General features: G+C 46.0%; 2 protein-coding genes across 3 annotated transcripts; both read left to right on the top strand.

Moving 5' to 3' along the window:
* The first annotated feature begins 9 nt into the window (after nt 1–9).
* On the top strand, nt 10–2078 carry Rpl8 (ribosomal protein L8). Its single transcript, XM_004837659.4, has 5 exons — nt 10–151; nt 231–372; nt 616–834; nt 1555–1670; nt 1888–2078. Exons 1-5 carry the CDS (start codon nt 14–16, stop codon nt 2044–2046), a joined length of 774 nt encoding a protein of 257 aa, XP_004837716.1. The 5' UTR covers nt 10–13; the 3' UTR covers nt 2047–2078.
* Nucleotides 2079–2208: 130 nt separating this feature from the next.
* Nucleotides 2209–15509, top strand: Znf34 (zinc finger protein 34). 2 transcript variants are annotated; one of them, XM_004837660.3, is made up of 5 exons: nt 2209–3762; nt 9187–9273; nt 9487–9613; nt 10045–10164; nt 12979–15509. In XM_004837660.3, the coding sequence occupies exons 2-5, from the start codon at nt 9241–9243 to the stop codon at nt 14340–14342; spliced, it is 1644 nt and encodes a 547-aa protein (XP_004837717.1). In that variant the 5' UTR covers nt 2209–3762; nt 9187–9240; the 3' UTR covers nt 14343–15509. The 2 variants fall into 2 exon arrangements, with proteins under 2 accessions (XP_004837717.1, XP_004837718.1); XM_004837661.4 differs by lacking the exon at nt 10045–10164.
* Nucleotides 15510–17355: the final 1846 nt, after the last annotated feature.

Here is a 17355-nt window from a genome sequence, read left to right as displayed (position 1 = left end):
TAGATCCGCCGCCATGGGCCGCGTGATCCGTGGACAGAGGAAGGGTGCTGGCTCTGTGTTTCGCGCGCACGTGAAGCATCGCAAGGGCGCTGCTCGTCTACGCGCCGTGGACTTCGCAGAGCGGCACGGCTACATCAAGGGCATCGTGAAGGTTCGAGGAGCCAGCTGGGGCGGGTGGGGGAACGGGGCGTCCCGCTGAGGCCCGGCGCTGACCCCGTCCCAATCCGCAGGACATCATCCACGACCCGGGCCGCGGCGCTCCACTCGCTAAGGTGGTCTTCCGGGATCCATACCGATTCAAGAAGCGCACGGAGCTGTTCATCGCTGCTGAGGGCATCCACACGGGCCAGTTCGTATATTGCGGCAAGAAAGGTGAGCCTTGTGGTCGGGAAGGAAGGGCAAATACGGGATGGGTGTGTTCGAAGAGCGCACAGCCTGCGCCTGGAAAATAACTTACTGGGTGGAAGCCTCGCGTGGGGAGATTTTCGTGGCAGGAGGAGGACCCGTTCGGTTTTCCAGAAAGTTGTATGGTACCTGTCTCACTTGTGGAGTGCTTAGAGTGGGTTCATATTGCCATTGGTTGCATTGACCATCTGGTGCTGCTTTTGCTGCTAGCCCAACTCAACATTGGCAATGTTCTTCCTGTGGGCACCATGCCTGAGGGTACCATCGTATGCTGCCTGGAGGAGAAGCCTGGGGACCGGGGCAAGCTGGCCCGAGCTTCTGGGAACTACGCCACAGTCATCTCCCACAACCCTGAAACCAAGAAGACCCGCGTGAAGCTGCCCTCGGGTTCCAAGAAGGTCATTTCTTCTGCCAACAGAGCTGTTGTTGGTGAGTGCCATGCTGAATACTGAAGATTGGGTGATGAGACCAGAAGCTGCAGTGGACTGTCACTTGGCAGTTCTGTATCTAGAACCGGATTGTTTGCTTTCCTGAACTTGGGCTCTATAAATTTGAGCAGTCTTGAGTTGTGTCTCTGTAAGCCCAGCAGGATAGTGGTTACAGCTTTTTCAGACAGAACTGGGCAAGTCACTTGACTTTCTCAAGTCTTAACAAGTGAGTGATTTTGTTGTTGAACAACACCATGGAATCTTTCCTAAATCCATTTTTGCACAAATGCTGTTGTCAGGATGTGTTCACAGAATAAGCACAGCTGTGATACAGTGGCCTTGGTGGGTTGTCCTGGAAGTTTCAGAGGCTAGGTGATTTGCTCTGTGTCTCAGACAAAATGATGAAGATGGGATGCTTATCTGGGAATTTGAGCTTAGCGAACATCATTTGTGATGGGGATGAGGGCCTTGGCTTGTTTGCCCAGTGGAACTTGAAATGTGAGGGTAGCACACAGGTTGCAAGGGCTCTCTAGGGTGGAGGCTGGTGGGCTTTCTTCTGGTAGTAGTTTGAAGTACTGTGGCTCTTGGATGATGCATATGATCAAATCTTAAGTTGAGTGATTAGCATAGGAGGGTGGGGCATTAGCAAGCACTTGCCTGGGTGTGTTCTTACTGGAGGGCCTATGGTATATATATCTGAGGTGCCACGTCTTCTCTACAGGTGTAGTAGCTGGTGGTGGCAGAATTGATAAACCTATCTTAAAGGCTGGCCGTGCCTATCACAAGTATAAGGCAAAGAGGAACTGCTGGCCACGTGTGCGGGGTGTGGCCATGAATGTAAGTAGCCCAGAAAATGAGTGAGTGGGGTATTGTGGGTACAGTGGCCATGTGGGTGGGTTACCTAGCCCTCTACGGAAGTTAGCCTTCTACCCATGTGGTAGGGCCATCTGCAGTGGGAGAAGCACTAGGTGGTGGTTTTATAGCCAGACCTCTTGATCTGGGCCCAAAGCAGGTGGGATAACCCTGTTCTAACACCATCTTTTTCTGCTTGTAGCCTGTGGAGCATCCCTTTGGAGGTGGTAACCACCAGCACATTGGCAAACCCTCAACCATCCGCAGAGATGCCCCGGCTGGTCGAAAAGTGGGTCTCATTGCTGCTCGCCGTACTGGACGACTCCGTGGAACCAAGACTGTGCAGGAGAAAGAGAACTAGAGCCGAGTGGCTCAATAAAGTTTGTCCTTGGACTGGCTGGCAACATCTTTATTCAAATGATGGAGTAGCTCTGATCTCAGTTATTTGTGGAGTTGCTGGGTGGGGTATTTAGCCACAGGTGCCAACATGATGGGGTCTGCTTTGCCCAGGGATCTTGGGGTGTGGGAAGAATAATTTGACTTTACCTCTTCCACTCCATGCAGGTTACCAAGAAAGAGCAGGCTATATAGCTACTTTACACTGGCTGCATTCCTTGGGTGGTGGGTTTCACTTCTACAGTGGCGGGTTCTAGGTACCTTTTCCTCACCTGTGCCTCATGCCCTCCTACTTCTGCTGGTGGTGATCAGGTTGAGGTGGGCATTTGTACAGAAATCTATTCCCAGGTCCCTGTATAATAGTGCTGATTCTTGTTTGCAGTTCTTTCCTATGGGTTCCAGATCACCTCAGACCCTGTCTACCTAAATAGAGGCCTAGGCTGGATGGCAAAGAGCAGGTATATGCTCCTTCCTGCACTGGAACCTGACTTTTCCTTCTCGGAGTGGTGTTCCTGAGAAGCAACAGGTTAGAAACATCTGGAAGGGAACCTGCAATAAGAAGACAGGCTAGTTCCTACTCCAAGGGAAAACAAGTAGGCTTGTTTGGCCTGTCCATGTCCTGGTGTTTATTGACCACATGCTGAGCAGCATCAACTATCAAACCTGGGAGCCCCCTTCCATCAGCTGGAATCAGATCTCTGACACTTGCTCCCTGGTCATCTCAGGGTGGTTTAGCTATGTAGCTGTAGGCAGGGTCCTTTCTGTAGGGCCTTGCTGTGGCTACCAGTGGCTTCTACCTAGTGTGAGCCTTAACCTTCTGGCTTTCTGCTGTAACTGGTCTGAGTACCACCTGCCCTTGGGTGCCCACCGCACTTGCCCAGGGAGAGACTTGGTCCTGATCCTCTCACATGGGTGGCCCAAGGGTCCAAGGTTACAGGTAGAGGCATTTTCAGGATGGAGTGGCATCTGGAAGGAAGAAGGTGTTGGAAGACATGGTTGCTTTGGCCATAAGCTGCCAGTTTTCCAGCTCCTTCAGCAAAGTGGAGCCTGGGCCAATGGACAACTCATCAGAGAGGGTTTGCTCCAGAAGCAGTCAGGAAGCCCCTGTTCAGTTTGGACACTGGGGCCTATAGTTAGGGGTGGAGGCAGTGAGTTAACCGCTAAAACAGGCAGGCTGCTTTGCTGTGTCCTGATCCTTTGGCGATTTTCATGGCTCACTAGAAGAGTTATCGGAAAAAGTAGTCGGGCTTGTGGTGCACGCCTGTAATCCCAGCACTCTAGGAGGTGCAAATTTAAGCCTAACCTGGTCGATACAGAGGATCCTGTCTCAAAAAGGGGGGTGGGGGTGGCGATGCATCTCCCGGCAGAGGTTCAATCCCCAATATTGGACAAAAGAGTTAGTGTGAGCTGCTGGCCATTGACTTGGTCACTGATACCCTAGCCACTGCCTGGGTTTTGAAGCCTCTGGGTCGTTTGGGACTTGCCATCCCGCCCCACGCAGTTCCACCACTACCAACAGACATCCACGGAGGTGGATAACGAGACGCTGCGTCCTAGCTTGCCAGAGCGGTGCCTAAGGCCCGTATAAGGGGCGGGTTCGGAGGCGTCACTTCCGGCTTGGTCTTGATTGGCGGCCAGTGGGGCCGGATTGCAAGTCCGCTTCTCTGTCTGGGGCGCTGAGGTGAGTGTGGGCTCTGTCGTGCGCGTATTCTGCGGGCGACCTTCCTGGTTCGCCGGTGCTCCTGTGGCTGCGGGCTGAATCGCCCCTGCCACCGCAGAGACCCTGACAGGCTCCATCCTCCGATAGTTCCCCTCCTGTTCACCCACCCCGGGGTCGTCTCCTTACTCTCTACCCCTCAGGTTCGGGCGTGCCTGGTCGCCCTCAGGTCAGCTCCTGCGTCAGGGATGCCCCGATCTATTGCTCCCTGTAACCCTTCCGTACGCCCCGTTCCCCTCCTCCTTTCGACCTTCCTCCACACGCCGTCCAGTTCTGTTCTCTCCCTCTCCCGGTTCTCCCCCTCTCCTTAACTTGGCTCGCTCCCCCCCACGCCTTCATCCATCCTGTTTTCTCGTGGCTCTCCAAAGCTTTTCTCCCCATGAAGCCAAATTTTTGTTTCTCATTTTTCAGCATCTGAAGCGTTTGTATTTGCCCCCATCATTTTGTGTTTTTTAATCCATATTTTAAAATATTTTTCAAGAAATTTTAAAATAAAAGAAAGTACAGAAAATGAACAAACACCACAGCGACTGAGATTGCTAGTTCACATTCTGCCAAATTTATTCAGGCCTTTTTTTTTCTTTTAAAGAAAACATTATTAAAGTAAAACTACGCTTAGATACATTTGTTCCCTCAGAGACATCCCTTTTCTAACCAATATCCTTTCAGCCCAATATCTTTACTTTCTGTACATACCTACACATACTATGGATATTCTATATCTGTCAGTGTTACTTAACTTTGTGCTATCTACTTGACATTGTTATAGTTCACTTCTTTTTTTGTTTTTTGAGACAGGGTTTCGCTATGTAGCCCAGGCTGCTCTTGAAATCAAGATCTTCCTGCCTCAGCCTCCCAAGTGCTAGGATTACAGGCATGTACCATCATGTTTGGCCTAATATAATTCATTTCTTTTAACCACCCCGGGATCAAACTTGGGACCTTGTGCTTTCAGGGCAGGTGGTGAAACCACTGAGCTAAATCCCCGGACCATTAACAGGATTTTCTATGGAGCACATACTGAAAATTTGTCTGACGAGAGGCTCTTTTTTTTGTACCGGGGATCGAACTCGGATCCTTGTGCTTTCCAGGCAGGCAGTGGAACCACTGAGCTAAATCCCCGGCTGAGGTTTGCATGGTTTTAGCTCTACCATGTAGCGTAAGACAGATTTCCAGAACTCTTATCAGTTTATACTGCTCATTTCCACAGTATTTGCTATTATGAAACATTTTCTCAACCTTGGGGAAAGAAGTCTTGTTTTACTTTGTTTCTGTAATTCTTCTCTATGCCTTTTCCTTAAACTTAAAAAAATATATTCTGTGTATTTATCTTCTGTTACATATGCTTGCAAATGTCTTTTCACTTTGCAGCTTGTCCTTTAATTTTTTTTGACCCCAAGGAGGAAAGATCTATTTCAGCTCATGTTTTCTGAGGTTTCAGTCCCTGGTGAGGCGGAACAACAGGGCAGGGAGTGCATGATGGAGCAAGGTTGCTCACCTCATGGCAGCCAGGATGCAGAGAGAACTTGTCTTTTAATTTCATGGTGTTTTGTTTGGATGGAGCCATGTAACACAGTCTTTTCCTGTGTAGACTTTAAAAAACATTTAAGTACCATAGAAGGCAGAGATCTAATTTTATTTTTCTATGGAAAAAGAGTTGTGTGTGGTGGCACATGCCTATAATCCCAGCACACAGGAAGCCGAGGCAGGAGGATTGAGAGGAATTTGAGGCCAGCCTGAGCTACATAGTGAGACCCGCTCTTAAAAATAAATTAAAAGAGAGCCGGGGATTTAGCTCAGTGGTTCCGGTGCCTGCCTCGAAAGCACAAGGTCCCAAGTTCAATTCCTGGTACCAAAAAAATAATAATAATAATTAATTAATTAAAAGAAACAGCAGGGCTGGGGATTTAGCTCAGTGGTTCCGGTGCCTGCCTCGAAAGCACAAGGTCCCAAGTTCAATTCCTGGTACCAAAAAAAAATAATAATAATAATTAATTAATTAAAAGAAACAACAGGGCTGGGGATTTAGCTCAGTGGTTCCAGCGACTGCCTTCCAAGTGCAAGGTCCCGAGTTTGATCCCTGGTACCAAAAAAAAAAAAAAGAAAAGAAAAGAAACAACAACAAAAGAAACCAGTTGTGCCAACACCAATTTTTTTTTTTTGGTACCATGAGCTCAGGACTTTGCGCTTGTGAGGCAGGCGCTGGAACCACTGAGCTAAATCCCCGGCCAACACCAATTATTGAGTAATACATCTTCCTCAATTGCAATATATGTGTGGATCTCTTCCAATATCTTTTCCCTGTTTCAACTTTTTTTTTTTTTTTTTTTGAGGCAGGGTCTTACTCTATGTCACTAAGCTGCCCAGTCTGGGCTCAAACTTGGAATCCTCCTGCCTCAGCTTCCCAGAGTGCTGGAATTATAGGTGTGTGCCCAGCTTCCTCCTTTGGTTCTTTTTGGCATAGCCTTGGCTAATCCTGCATGATTATTCTATAATATGATATTTAGAGTCATTTTGGTCCCATTTCATGTTTTGTTGAAATTTCTAGTGTAATTACACAGAATTGATTTAAGGAGACTTGGGATTTTTATGATATTTTCTATTTATAATTTTTTTTTTTTGAGACAGGGCCATGCTATGTATTTCATATTGGCCTTGAACTTGTGGCAGTCCTCCTGCCTCAACCTCTGGAGTGCTGAAATTACACGTGTGTGCCCCTATGTCCAGCTTTGATTTTTCCATAGGCTTTTTAAGGCCCTTCAATAAAATTATAATTTTGCCCATAGAGCACTTTTTCTTTCCTTGAGACATGGGTCTCATTATGTTGCTCAGACTGGTTTTAAATTCCTGGGCTCAAGTGATCTGCCTGCCTCAACTTCCTGATTATGGGCATGTATCAGTATGACTGGCTATACATATCTTTTTGTTAGACTTTTAGTTACTGAATGGTCTTTGAAGCTGTTGTAAATGTCAGTTTTTGGTTTCTGATTGCTAGTACATAAGCTTGCTATTAATTTATCTGACTTTGTAATGGTGATGCTGTTAATACTTATCCGAGGGCCAGGGATTTAGCTCAATGGTTCTGCCGCCTGCCTCACAAGTGCAAGGTCCCGAGTTGGATCCCAGGTACAAAAAAAACAAAAACGAAAAACTTATCTGAACCCTGGATTAATACTCTTGAATTTCCTGTGTAATTTTATTCTCAAATATTAAAATTACTTTGACGTTTAATGATATTTAATAATATTAATAATAGCATTTTATTTATTCTCAAATAATGGCATTTTGGTCTTTTCTTTCCAATCCTTTTTTCTTTTTTTTTCTTCTTCCAGTACTGGGGATTGAATTCAGGACCTTGCACTTGCGAGGCAGCTGTGGCACCACTGAGTTACATCCCTGGCCCCTCTTTTCCAGTCCTTTTAGCTTGTATTTCCTTTTTCTGAGACTTTCTGCACTGGCTCAGATACTGAGTAGCATCACACAGAATGAGCATCCTTGTCTTGTCACTGACTCTCCTACAGGTGCTTTCACTATGTCATTTCAGTGTAGGTATGAACGTAGATTGAGTCCTTGGGACCTCAGGGTCCCTGGGCCACACTCTGAGAACTACTGCTGTATAGTATCTTATTTTATGTCTTTTTTTTCCCTAATAGTATTTAGTTTTCCATCTCTTTTTCTTCCCTTGATTGGATTTGCCATATATTTGTGTATTTTATTAGCATCTTCAAAGAACCAATGTTGAGATAGTTTTATTTTTTTGGAATTTGCTGAAACTTCCTGGTATGAGGTTTTTTGGTGTGATATTCAATGCATATGTTGAAAAAAGTATGTATTCTCTGTTAAAAGTATGAGATTCTCTACTTGACCCACTCATTTCTGAGGGAAGTATGTTAAAGAGATCTTGTTTCAGAGGCGAATTTGCCAGTTTCTCTTTGGTGCATGCATATATGTGTAATTAACACAGCTTTTTGGTGGATGTTTTCTTTCATCTGTAGTATCTGTTTTTGTTCCTATTAATGATTTTTTTTTCTTTCTTTTTTTTTTTTTTGGTACCAGGGATTGAACTCAGGACCTTGTGCTTGCAAGGCAGGTGGCAGAACCACCGAGCTAAATCAACCAGTGCTATGATTTTTACTTTCAATTCTGTTTTCTTTTTTGGTACCGGGGATCGAACTTGGGTTCTTGTGCTTGCGCTGCAGGTGGTGAAACCACTGAGCTAAATCCCCGGCCCCTCAATTCTGTTTTGATTGGTATAAACCAGTGATGGCAAACCTTAGAGCTTTCAATGGTACAAACAGTCCGCTGCAGCATGCATGCCATAGGCTTACCACCACTAGTATAAACACAGCTAATGACATGCAGTACCCTGAGGGGAAGAATCCAGGTATGAAAGATGGAGATGTTGATTTGCTTTAGTTCATCCCAGAGCATGAAGATGAAGTATGCTGTTTCTCAGGCTGGCTGGTTATAGTGACTGTGGGGGCAGGAGACATCTGGCAGCAGGTCTGTTTTTTTCTTGACCCTGATGCTGATTCTGTATGTGGGGCAGTTTGTCCATCAAACTGTATACATAGGACTTGTCGACTTTTCAATATAAATTTCCTATTTCAACAAAAAAACTTAGTGAGACACTGTCTCAAAAAGTAGGGGGGATGGGGCAGGGGACACATGGGGACACATGGAGGCCCAGCCTGGGCCCTCCTTCTGTGTCTCAGGGTGTTTGGTGCTGCCATAAGCAGCCCTACCTGCAGTCCAGGGCTGCCTGCCCAGCTCTTCTTCCACTGCCCACATTGACATCCTCTCAGCCTCCTGCCCCTCTCCTTAGCACACTAAAAGTTGCCTCATTTAGGACAAGAACAATATTTATTCATTTTATGTAAATAATAAAGGCAAAACATTAAGGGCTAGAAAAGATACAGATTTTTAAAATGACAATAGAAGGCATAGGGCAAAGGCAGTGTATAGACCATAACAAATACAAAGTGTGTAGAAGTCCCAAGTAGATGAATAAAGTAAGAAATAAGATTAAATTCTCTAGAAGCACAAGAATCTCCAGTTAGTTACAGTGTACCTGTTTGCCTTAAAGTAATACAGGAATGGTGAATATAGTAAAGAGATACCAACTAAACACTAATTAAAACTAAAATAATACTGTTGCCATAGACCTTTTCTTTGTGTGTGTGTGTGTGTGTGTGTGTGAGACTGGGGATTAAACCCAGGCCTTCACATTGTACTACATCCTCAGGCTTATTAAATTTTTTATTTGGAGACTGGGTTTCACTAAGTCACTTAGCTGGAACTTGTAATCTTCCCTTCTCAGTCTCCCGAGTGCTGGGATTACAGGTACCACCGTGCCCAACTTCCAAGTGTCCCTTTCTCTTCCCTCAGCCCCTGAGTGACAGGCTCCTGTGCACTGCCCTCAGGAAGCCCAGGGCAGAAGTGATGGCAGCCTTGTTTCCATCTGCCTCATTCCAGGTGAGTGTCTGTTCTCTTTGGAGTGTGAAGTTTGTCTCAACTAGTGCTTTCTTTGGCAATCACTGTCAACTATCTGGTCTAGGGTGCTGACATCAGAGGAGGGGTGATTCTGGGTTTCCCCTGCTGTTCCCCTCAGGGTACTTCTCTTCTCTCTGCTCCCTGGTGCCCACCCAGGGCCACCCTGGGGGCTGCAGCAGAGTCCTATTGTTCCAGGCCCAGGTGACCTTTGAGGATGTGGCTGTTCTGCTTTCCCACGATGAGTGGGGGTGTCTGGACCATGCTCAGAGGGACCTCTACAGAGATGTGATGCTGGAGACCTACAAGAACCTGGTCTCTCTCGGTAAGGCTCCTGAGCAGGCTTTAGTGTGAGAATGCCCTGGGCTTGTGGGCTTAGTAGCGGTTGGGTTGGAGCCTCACACTTTGGGCCCACAGATGGCAATGCTACCCTGGCAGGCCCAGTCTTAGAAGAGGGTGGGTGGTGCAGGGACCCTCCAGAGTAAGCCCATCCTTTCTCTGACATCCTGCCTTGGGCTGAGGCAGACCCTTTTTGTGGAGAGCTTGGCTTCTGGTGCATAGCACTTTGTAGTTCTGTTCCTGGACTCAGACTTCCATCTTCATGACAGCCTCCAGCCTACTTCTAGCTCCTCCAGAGAGTATCTGGGACTTCATATCCTTTGCCTGTGCTTCCTGTCCTTGCAGTCTCAGAGCAAGGTGGCATACAACACTGCTCTGTATCCTCGGTACCAACCCCAGGCTCTGTCTCCTTCCCAGGAGCGGGATCTGCAGGTCCCAAGCCTGGGGTGATCTTGCAGCTGGAGCGAGGGAATGAGCCGTGGGTCCTGAACACGAAGGAAGCTGAGGGGAGAAGGCATCTGAGAGTCAGCAGCTCAGGTGCGTGAGGGAAGCTGCTCCCCCAGTTAAGTCACTAAATGAGCATCTGTTGGGGGTCATGTTGTCTGGTTGGTGGTTCAGGAATTTGAGGGAATTTGCATCCAGATTAGATGGGCCAGCCTGGGGTGTGGCCTCTGCTGATGTCATGTTCGACTTGATCAGCTTTGGTGCCCTGGCAGGAGATTCTTGAGCAAAAGCTTCTAGGAAGACTGTGGGGGCTGCGTTGCAGAGGACAGGGAGGGCGTTCCAGGCAGTGCTAGTCTAAAGTGTGGGTACAGGCCAGGGTCCTGTGAGGACCTGGGGCCCCACGGAATCCTGTCCTCGGGGCTGTTGCACACGGAGGGTCTGGGAAGGGCGTGTGATGGAGACCATCACTTCATTCTCCTGCTTTTTTCTTTTCTTTCTTTCTTTTTTTGACAAAGGACGTCGCTATTATTTCAGGCTGGTTTTGAACTCACTATGTACCACTGGCTGGCCTCAAATTCATGGCAATCCTCCTGCCTCAGCCTCTCAAGTGCTGAGATTATAGGCGTGCACCACCATGCCCAGCTCCCCTGCCTTTTTTTCTGCCTTCATCTCAATGAGCTCACTTAACAACTATAGGCCATTACAGGAAAATAGGAGAAGTCAGATCACTGTGAATCTCAGTGCCCAGACATAGTCGTATTCTAAAATATTCCCTGCCGGGTGTAGATGTCTGTAATCCCAGCACTTGGGAGGCCGAGGCAGGGAGGATCACTGTGAGTTTGAGGCTAGTCTGGGGTACATAGTGAGTTCAAGACCAGCCTGGACTACATAGTGAGACCCTGTTTCAAAAAAAAATCCCTTGTTTTTCCTTTTGGGTGATGACTTTTCCACACCTGTGTATGAGCATCACTTTGTGTGTGTGTGTGTGTGTGTGTGTGTACATATGTGTATATGCTCTGCTACTGAGTTATACCCTAGCACCGAAGACTGCTTCTTAATAGCAAGACCTATGTCCCCTGGTGTGCCACTGAATGTGTTTCCACTTCCTTGCACTTGAGCTTTGGTCAGGCTTTCTGGGGAAGTGCCAACCAGGAGATCCCATCTTCTTTTGCTGCCATGGAGAGCTGCAATGATTATGCTTTTGCTTGTGTCTGCTCTTGTCCCAGGAAGGAGCTGCTGGCTCAACTTGTTTTCCTTTTGCAAATTTGCTTTTTTTGAGCCAAAAAACAGTGGCAAAGTTTATCTGAGAAAGTAAAAGTGAACAGTAGGGAGAAACTGGCTCTGCAGAGTGAGTAAAAAAGGAAAAAGCAAGATAAAAGAACATCCTGGAGAAAGCAGGGTGGGCTATCCTGAGGAAAAGCCACAGTAGCCAAATTTGTTTATTTGAATATACTTATAGAAATGGGAATTTGGTGAATTTTTATGAAAAACTATCCTCCAGGTCAAAATATAGATTATGTCCAGGTCCTGGGAGCCCCTGGACCTATGTCATTTTTCATTGCTCCCTGCACAAGTCACAAGAGGCTGCTTTGCTGATCTTTTCTCTCTGTCTGGATTCATGCAGAGGATCTTCATGTTTCATACAGCAGCAGTTGGGTCTGTTTTATTGCCAGTGTTCCGTCATGTGATTATGCCAGAATTCGTTTTCCCTTCCACTTGGAGTGAATATTTGGTTGTCCCTAGTGAGGGGGTCTTGTGCACATCTCTTTCTCGCACATAGGAACTGTGTTTCTGGTGGGTGTGTACCGGGGAGTGGAGTTTCTGGGTCACAAGATATGCACAGATCAGCTTTAGGTAATTCTGCCAGATTATGCCAAAGTAGCATCTTGTTTGCATTCCTGCAGCAGTGGGTGAGCCCACTGGTTGCAGTCTTGAGCTGCTATGGATATGCAGTTTGGAGGCTGGGCAGCTGTGGAAGGCAGGCCTCTCAGGACTGCGAAGGGATGATGAAAGTGGCCATCACAATCCATTTGCATCTGAGACTCACTGTGCTGGGCACTGGGCTGAAGGTTTGGTGGTCAGTCTGTTATTTAATTCCATGTTAACACTTGTCAGAGTGCTGTATGGTAGCATATCCTGGCATATCCTGCTTTTCAGATGGGGGAATGGAGGCTCAGAAAGGTGAGTGAGTTGCCTCAGATCATTCACCTAGCAAGTGGCAGCCAAAACTGATCAATCCTGAGTATGACTGCAGGTTCTGAGGGGCCTTATGGCAGGACCCTGCTTGGGTGCTTGTCCATACCCACTGTTGGGGAGTGGCCACGTAGGAGAGCTCAGAGTATATTGGGAAAGGAGGAAGGAAGGGATAGAGGTTTGAAGGCATCAGAGAGCCTTCCACGTAGACGCCTTAAGGTAGTCCCGCACCTCCAGGGAGAGCCCCAGGAGTGGTGTGGCTGCTGAAGAGAGCCAAGGGGCCCAATCTGCATGTGCTATGCCTTCCATCTGCAGGTTGGCACAAGCTTAGCCCTCTCTGCTCCCAGGAAGGCAGCTGATTTTTCTGCCATGGATTTTTGGGTAGCATCAGACTCACTTGGCCTTAGTTTCTCTATCTGTTGTTTTCTATGACTTTAACTCCTTGCTCTGGTTTCCATGGTGCTGTGAAGGCTTTGTACTTTTAGGGACAGGTGTCCTACAGTTTCACTAAGAGTTAAGGCTCACAGGGCCACATGGCTGTGGCCCTGGGCAAGGTCTTAAGCCTCTGAACTCCAGGCTGCATCTCTGCAGGACTGTTGTGACTTTGGAGATGACTGACCTGGTGTCCCCAGGTGTCACCCCTGGGGTGCATCTTCATGTCTTCTTTCCAGGGTCAGAACAGGTGACCCTTGGGTGTTCTGTTTGTTGTTTCAGCTCATGGGACCAGGACTGAGCACACAGAATTGGCCTCAGAGGAGACATTTGTTGGGCGAGAGCTGCATCAGCCCAGGAGGACTGTTCACCAGGAGGAAGTGGAGACAGAAGACTGTGGCTTTGTCAAGGAGCCAGAGAGGAGCTTGGACAAGCTAGTGTGCCAGATATGCCCTAGCCCAAGCACACTGACCAGTGAGGAGAGCAGCCGGGACAGTGGGGGAAGCCTCAGGTTGGGGTTAGGCCCTTTCCCTGATCAGAGACCTCACAAATGTGATACATGTGAGCAAAGTTTTGAGCAGAGATCGTATCTTAACAACCATAAGCGTGTGCACAGGTCAAAAAAACCAAATACCGTTCATGATTCTGGGGAGTTCTTCAAGGCAAACTTAGTTGTTACAGAAGATCAAAAAATTCCTACTGGGAAGAGGTTGCATTATTGTGGCCACTGTGGGAAGACATTCAGGTATAGTGCTAACCTTATCAAGCACCAGCGGCTTCACAGTGAAGAGAAGCCCTACAAGTGTGGTGAATGTGGGAAAGCCTTCAGCCAGAGCTGTGAGTTCATCAACCATCGGAGGATGCATTCTGGTGAGATCCCCTACCGGTGTGGGGAGTGTGGCAAGACATTCAATCAGAGGCCTAACCTCATGAAGCATCAGAGGATTCACACTGGAGAGAAGCCCTATAAGTGTGCTGAGTGTGGTAAACACTTTAGTGCCTACTCTTCTCTTGTTTATCACCAGAGAATACACACTGGAGAGAAACCCTACAAATGTAATGACTGTGGAAAAGCCTTCAGTGATGGTTCTATCCTTATTCGACATCGACGGACTCACACTGGTGAGAAGCCATTTGAGTGTAAAGAATGCGGTAAAGGCTTTACCCAGAGTTCCAACCTTATCCAACATCAGAGAATTCACACTGGAGAAAAACCCTACAAATGTAATGAATGTCAGAAAGCCTTCATCCAGAAAACCAAACTTGTTGAACACCAGAGAAGCCACACTGGAGAGAAGCCCTACGAGTGTCATGACTGTGGCAAAGTCTTCAGCCAAAGTACACACCTCATTCAGCACCAGCGGATCCACACAGGGGAGAAGCCTTACAAATGCAGCGAGTGCGGGAAGGCCTTCCACAACAGCTCTAGGCTCATTCATCACCAGCGCTCACATCATGGAGAAAAGCCCTACAAATGTAGTGATTGCAAGAAAGCCTTCAGCCAGAGCACTTACCTGGTTCAACACCGGAGGATCCATACCGGAGAGAAGCCCTACAAGTGCAGCGAGTGTGGGAAAGCCTTCCGACACAGTTCCAACATGTGTCAGCACCAGAGGATCCACCTCCGGAAAGACTTCTCACCATGATAGTGGAGGAGGGTCTGTGAGGGCACAGTTCTGGTGTGCATGTCCTCATGTGTCCTACTGACTGTTCACCCTATTTCCACAGGGTGAAGCAGTATTTCTGTCTAATTAAAGAAACCTCTTTTCCTAAACCAAAGGGAGTGCATATTCTTTTTAAAGAAACAGAAAACTGCACCAAAAACAGGCTCCTGTAGTCTCCCCCACTTAGGAAAAGAGGATTCATGTTGCTGATTTAGAATGTTTCCTTTCGGAAACACTGGAGAGCATTTTAGGAAGAAAACACTCCCCAGAGTGGTGTTATCTGTAGTCCCTGCCCTTGGGAGGCTAAAGCAGGAAGATTGCTTAAGCTCAGGAGTTCAAGACCAGCCTGAGTGACAGTGAGACTTTGTCTCAAAAAAAAGGAAAACACTCTTATGCATGTCATTGAAATACCTAATACCTTCACCTTTGCTATTTCTTTAGTGCCAAAAATTTCACAATGTAGAGAACTCCACACATGGCTATATTTTTACATATTGTAAATAAAATTAACATTATGTCATTCATACTTTTCCATGTCACTTAACAGAGTTGATATTGCCTTTTTTATTGTGGTAAAATATACATAACAAAATTTTCCATTTTACCCATTTTAAAGTTTACAGGTTGGTGGCATTAAGTACATTCATAGTGTCCTATAACCGTCACCACTCTTTCCAGAACTGTTTTATTATCTCAAACAGAACCTCTGTAACTATTTGTTTTGGGGGCGGGGGGGGGGTTGGTACCGGGGATTGAACTTGGGACCTTGCAATTCTCTGTAACTATTAAATAAGTCCCCTATTTCCTCTGTGTCCCAGAGTTGGTAGCTTCAATTCTATCTTCTGTTTCTATGAATTTGCCTATTTTGAATCATATAGTATATTTCCTTTTATGTTTAGCTTAGTTCATTTAGTGCATTGTTTTTGAGGTTTGACCATGTTATAGCCTGTATCAGAATTTCACTCCTTTTCACAGATGAGTAATATTCTACTGTATGTATATATCATATTTTATCCATTCATCTGTTGCTGGACACTTTGGTGTTTCTACCTTTAAAACTATTGTGAATAATGTTGGTATGAATGTTGGTGTACAAGTATATATTTGAGTTCTGTCTTTAAGCACTTTCTGGTAAATAAGAATGAAATCACTGAATCATAGTAATTATTTAACTTTCTGAGGAGAGGCCCAACTTTTCCATAGGAGCTGCATTGCTTTCGTCCCCACCAGCAGTACACAAGGGCTCCATTTTTCTACATTCTTCCCAACATGTTACTTTTTTTGATAATAGGCATCCTAATAGGTATGAAGTGATGTTGTGGTTTTGATTTGCATTTCAAATGAACAGCAAACAATGATGTTGAACATATTTTCAAGGTTTTTCTTGACCATTTTTGTATATTATTTGGAAAAATGTCTATTTGAAACCTTCGCCTTTTTTGTTTGTTTGTTTTTGGTACTGGGGATTAAACTAGGGCCTTTATACTGAGCTATGTCCTCAGCCCTTTTTTTTCTTAACTGAATTTTTCATTTTACTTCTTTTTTTTTTTTTATTGGTACCAGGGATCAAACTCAGGACCTTGCGCTTGTGAGGCACATACAGTGCCACTGAGCTAAATCCCGGGCCCTTGAATTTTTCATTTTGAAACAGGATCTCACTAAGTTGCTCAGGCTAGGCTTGAATGTATGCTCCACTTACCTCAACCTCTCAGAGTGCTAGTATCATGTGTGTGCCCCCATACCTAGCTCTGTTCATTTTTGGATTGGATGTTTTTGGTTTTTATTGTTGAATTGTAGGAGTTCTTTAGATATTTTGGCTATTTGTTCCTTAAGAGATACATGATTTGCAAATATTTTCTCCCATTTGTGTGTTGTCTTTCACTCATGACAGTGTCCTTTGATGTACAAAAGTTTCAATTTTTTTCTTTTTCACTACTGAGGATAGAACCCAGAGCCTTTGCACTGAGCTATATCCTCAGATGGTTTTTACTTTTTTTGGTACTGGGGATTGAACTCGGGACCTGTGCTTGGCAAAGCAGGTGACGGAAGAACTGAGCTAAATCCCCGGCCCCTTTACTTTTTATTTTGTTTTTTGTTTTAGTACCGGGGATCGAACTTGGGTCCTTGCGCTTGCGCAGCAGGCAGTGAAACCACTGAGCTGAATCCCCAGCCCTACTTTTTATTTTGAGACAGAGTCTTGCTAAGTTGTCCGGGCTAGGCTTCAACTTGCAATCCTCCTGTCTTAGCCTCCAGAGTGCTGGGATTACAGCATGAGCCATCATCTTCAGCCAGAAGTTTTAATTTTGATGAAGTTCAATTCATCTGTTTATTGTTTTGTTCCTGTGCTTTGGGTGTCATATGCAAGAAATTATTGCCAAGTCCCTTGATACGACATTTCCACTATGATTTCTCTTAAGAATTTTGTAGTTGTGTGACTCACAGTTGGTTTTTGGTACATTTTGAGCTGATTTTTGTATGTGGCATAAAGTAACAATCCAACTACATTCTTTTGTGTGTAAATATTCAGTTTTTCCACCAATACTTGTTAATAGACTTTCCAAATTGAATGTTGTGGTAGTCAGCTTGGTTGCCACAACAAAATCCCACAGATTGGGTGGCTTAAAAAGCAGAAATTTATTTCTAGGGTTATGGAGGCTTGGAAGCTCAAGATCAAGGTGCCAGCCTATTCAATTCCTAATGAGGGTTCTCTTCCTGACTTGCACATAGCTGCTTTATTGCCAAACCCTCACAGGGTAGAAAGAGGGAGAGAGTTTTCTGCTATCTCTTTCTCTTATAAAAGTAAGCCCTGTTGGATTAGGGCCATACCCTTATGACCTCATTTTATTCTATTTTTAAAGTTTTTTGGGGGGGGGGGGTTTACCGGGGATCGAACTCAGGACCTTGCGCTTGCAAGGCAAGCAGCGGAACCACTGAGTTAAATCCCTGGCCGTCTAATTTTAGATTTTGAGACAGTCTTGTCAAGTTGCCCAGGCTA

The sequence above is a fragment of the Heterocephalus glaber genome, unplaced genomic scaffold, assembly GCF_053883595.1.
Source record: "Heterocephalus glaber isolate CG9 unplaced genomic scaffold, H.glaber_assembly_v1.0 deba00000281, whole genome shotgun sequence".
Lineage (NCBI taxonomy): Eukaryota > Metazoa > Chordata > Mammalia > Rodentia > Bathyergidae > Heterocephalus > Heterocephalus glaber.
This window is presented reverse-complemented; position numbering and strand designations above follow the sequence as displayed.

What these genes read in the sequence shown, in the direction of transcription:
- Rpl8 (XM_004837659.4), top strand. Translation starts at nt 14, where the DNA reads ATGGGCCGCGTGATCCGTGGACAGAGGAAGGGTGCTGGCTCTGTGTTT. An exon ending in ACATCAAGGGCATCGTGAAG is followed by an intron (nt 152 to 230) that starts GTTCGAGGAGCC and finishes CCCAATCCGCAG; the next exon opens with GACATCATCCACGACCCGGG. An exon ending in TGCCAACAGAGCTGTTGTTG is followed by an intron (nt 835 to 1,554) that starts GTGAGTGCCATG and finishes TCTTCTCTACAG; the next exon opens with GTGTAGTAGCTGGTGGTGGC.
- Znf34 (XM_004837660.3), top strand. Translation starts at nt 9,241, where the DNA reads ATGGCAGCCTTGTTTCCATCTGCCTCATTCCAG. An exon ending in TTCCATCTGCCTCATTCCAG is followed by an intron (nt 9,274 to 9,486) that starts GTGAGTGTCTGT and finishes CTATTGTTCCAG; the next exon opens with GCCCAGGTGACCTTTGAGGA. An exon ending in TCTGAGAGTCAGCAGCTCAG is followed by an intron (nt 10,165 to 12,978) that starts GTGCGTGAGGGA and finishes TTGTTGTTTCAG; the next exon opens with CTCATGGGACCAGGACTGAG.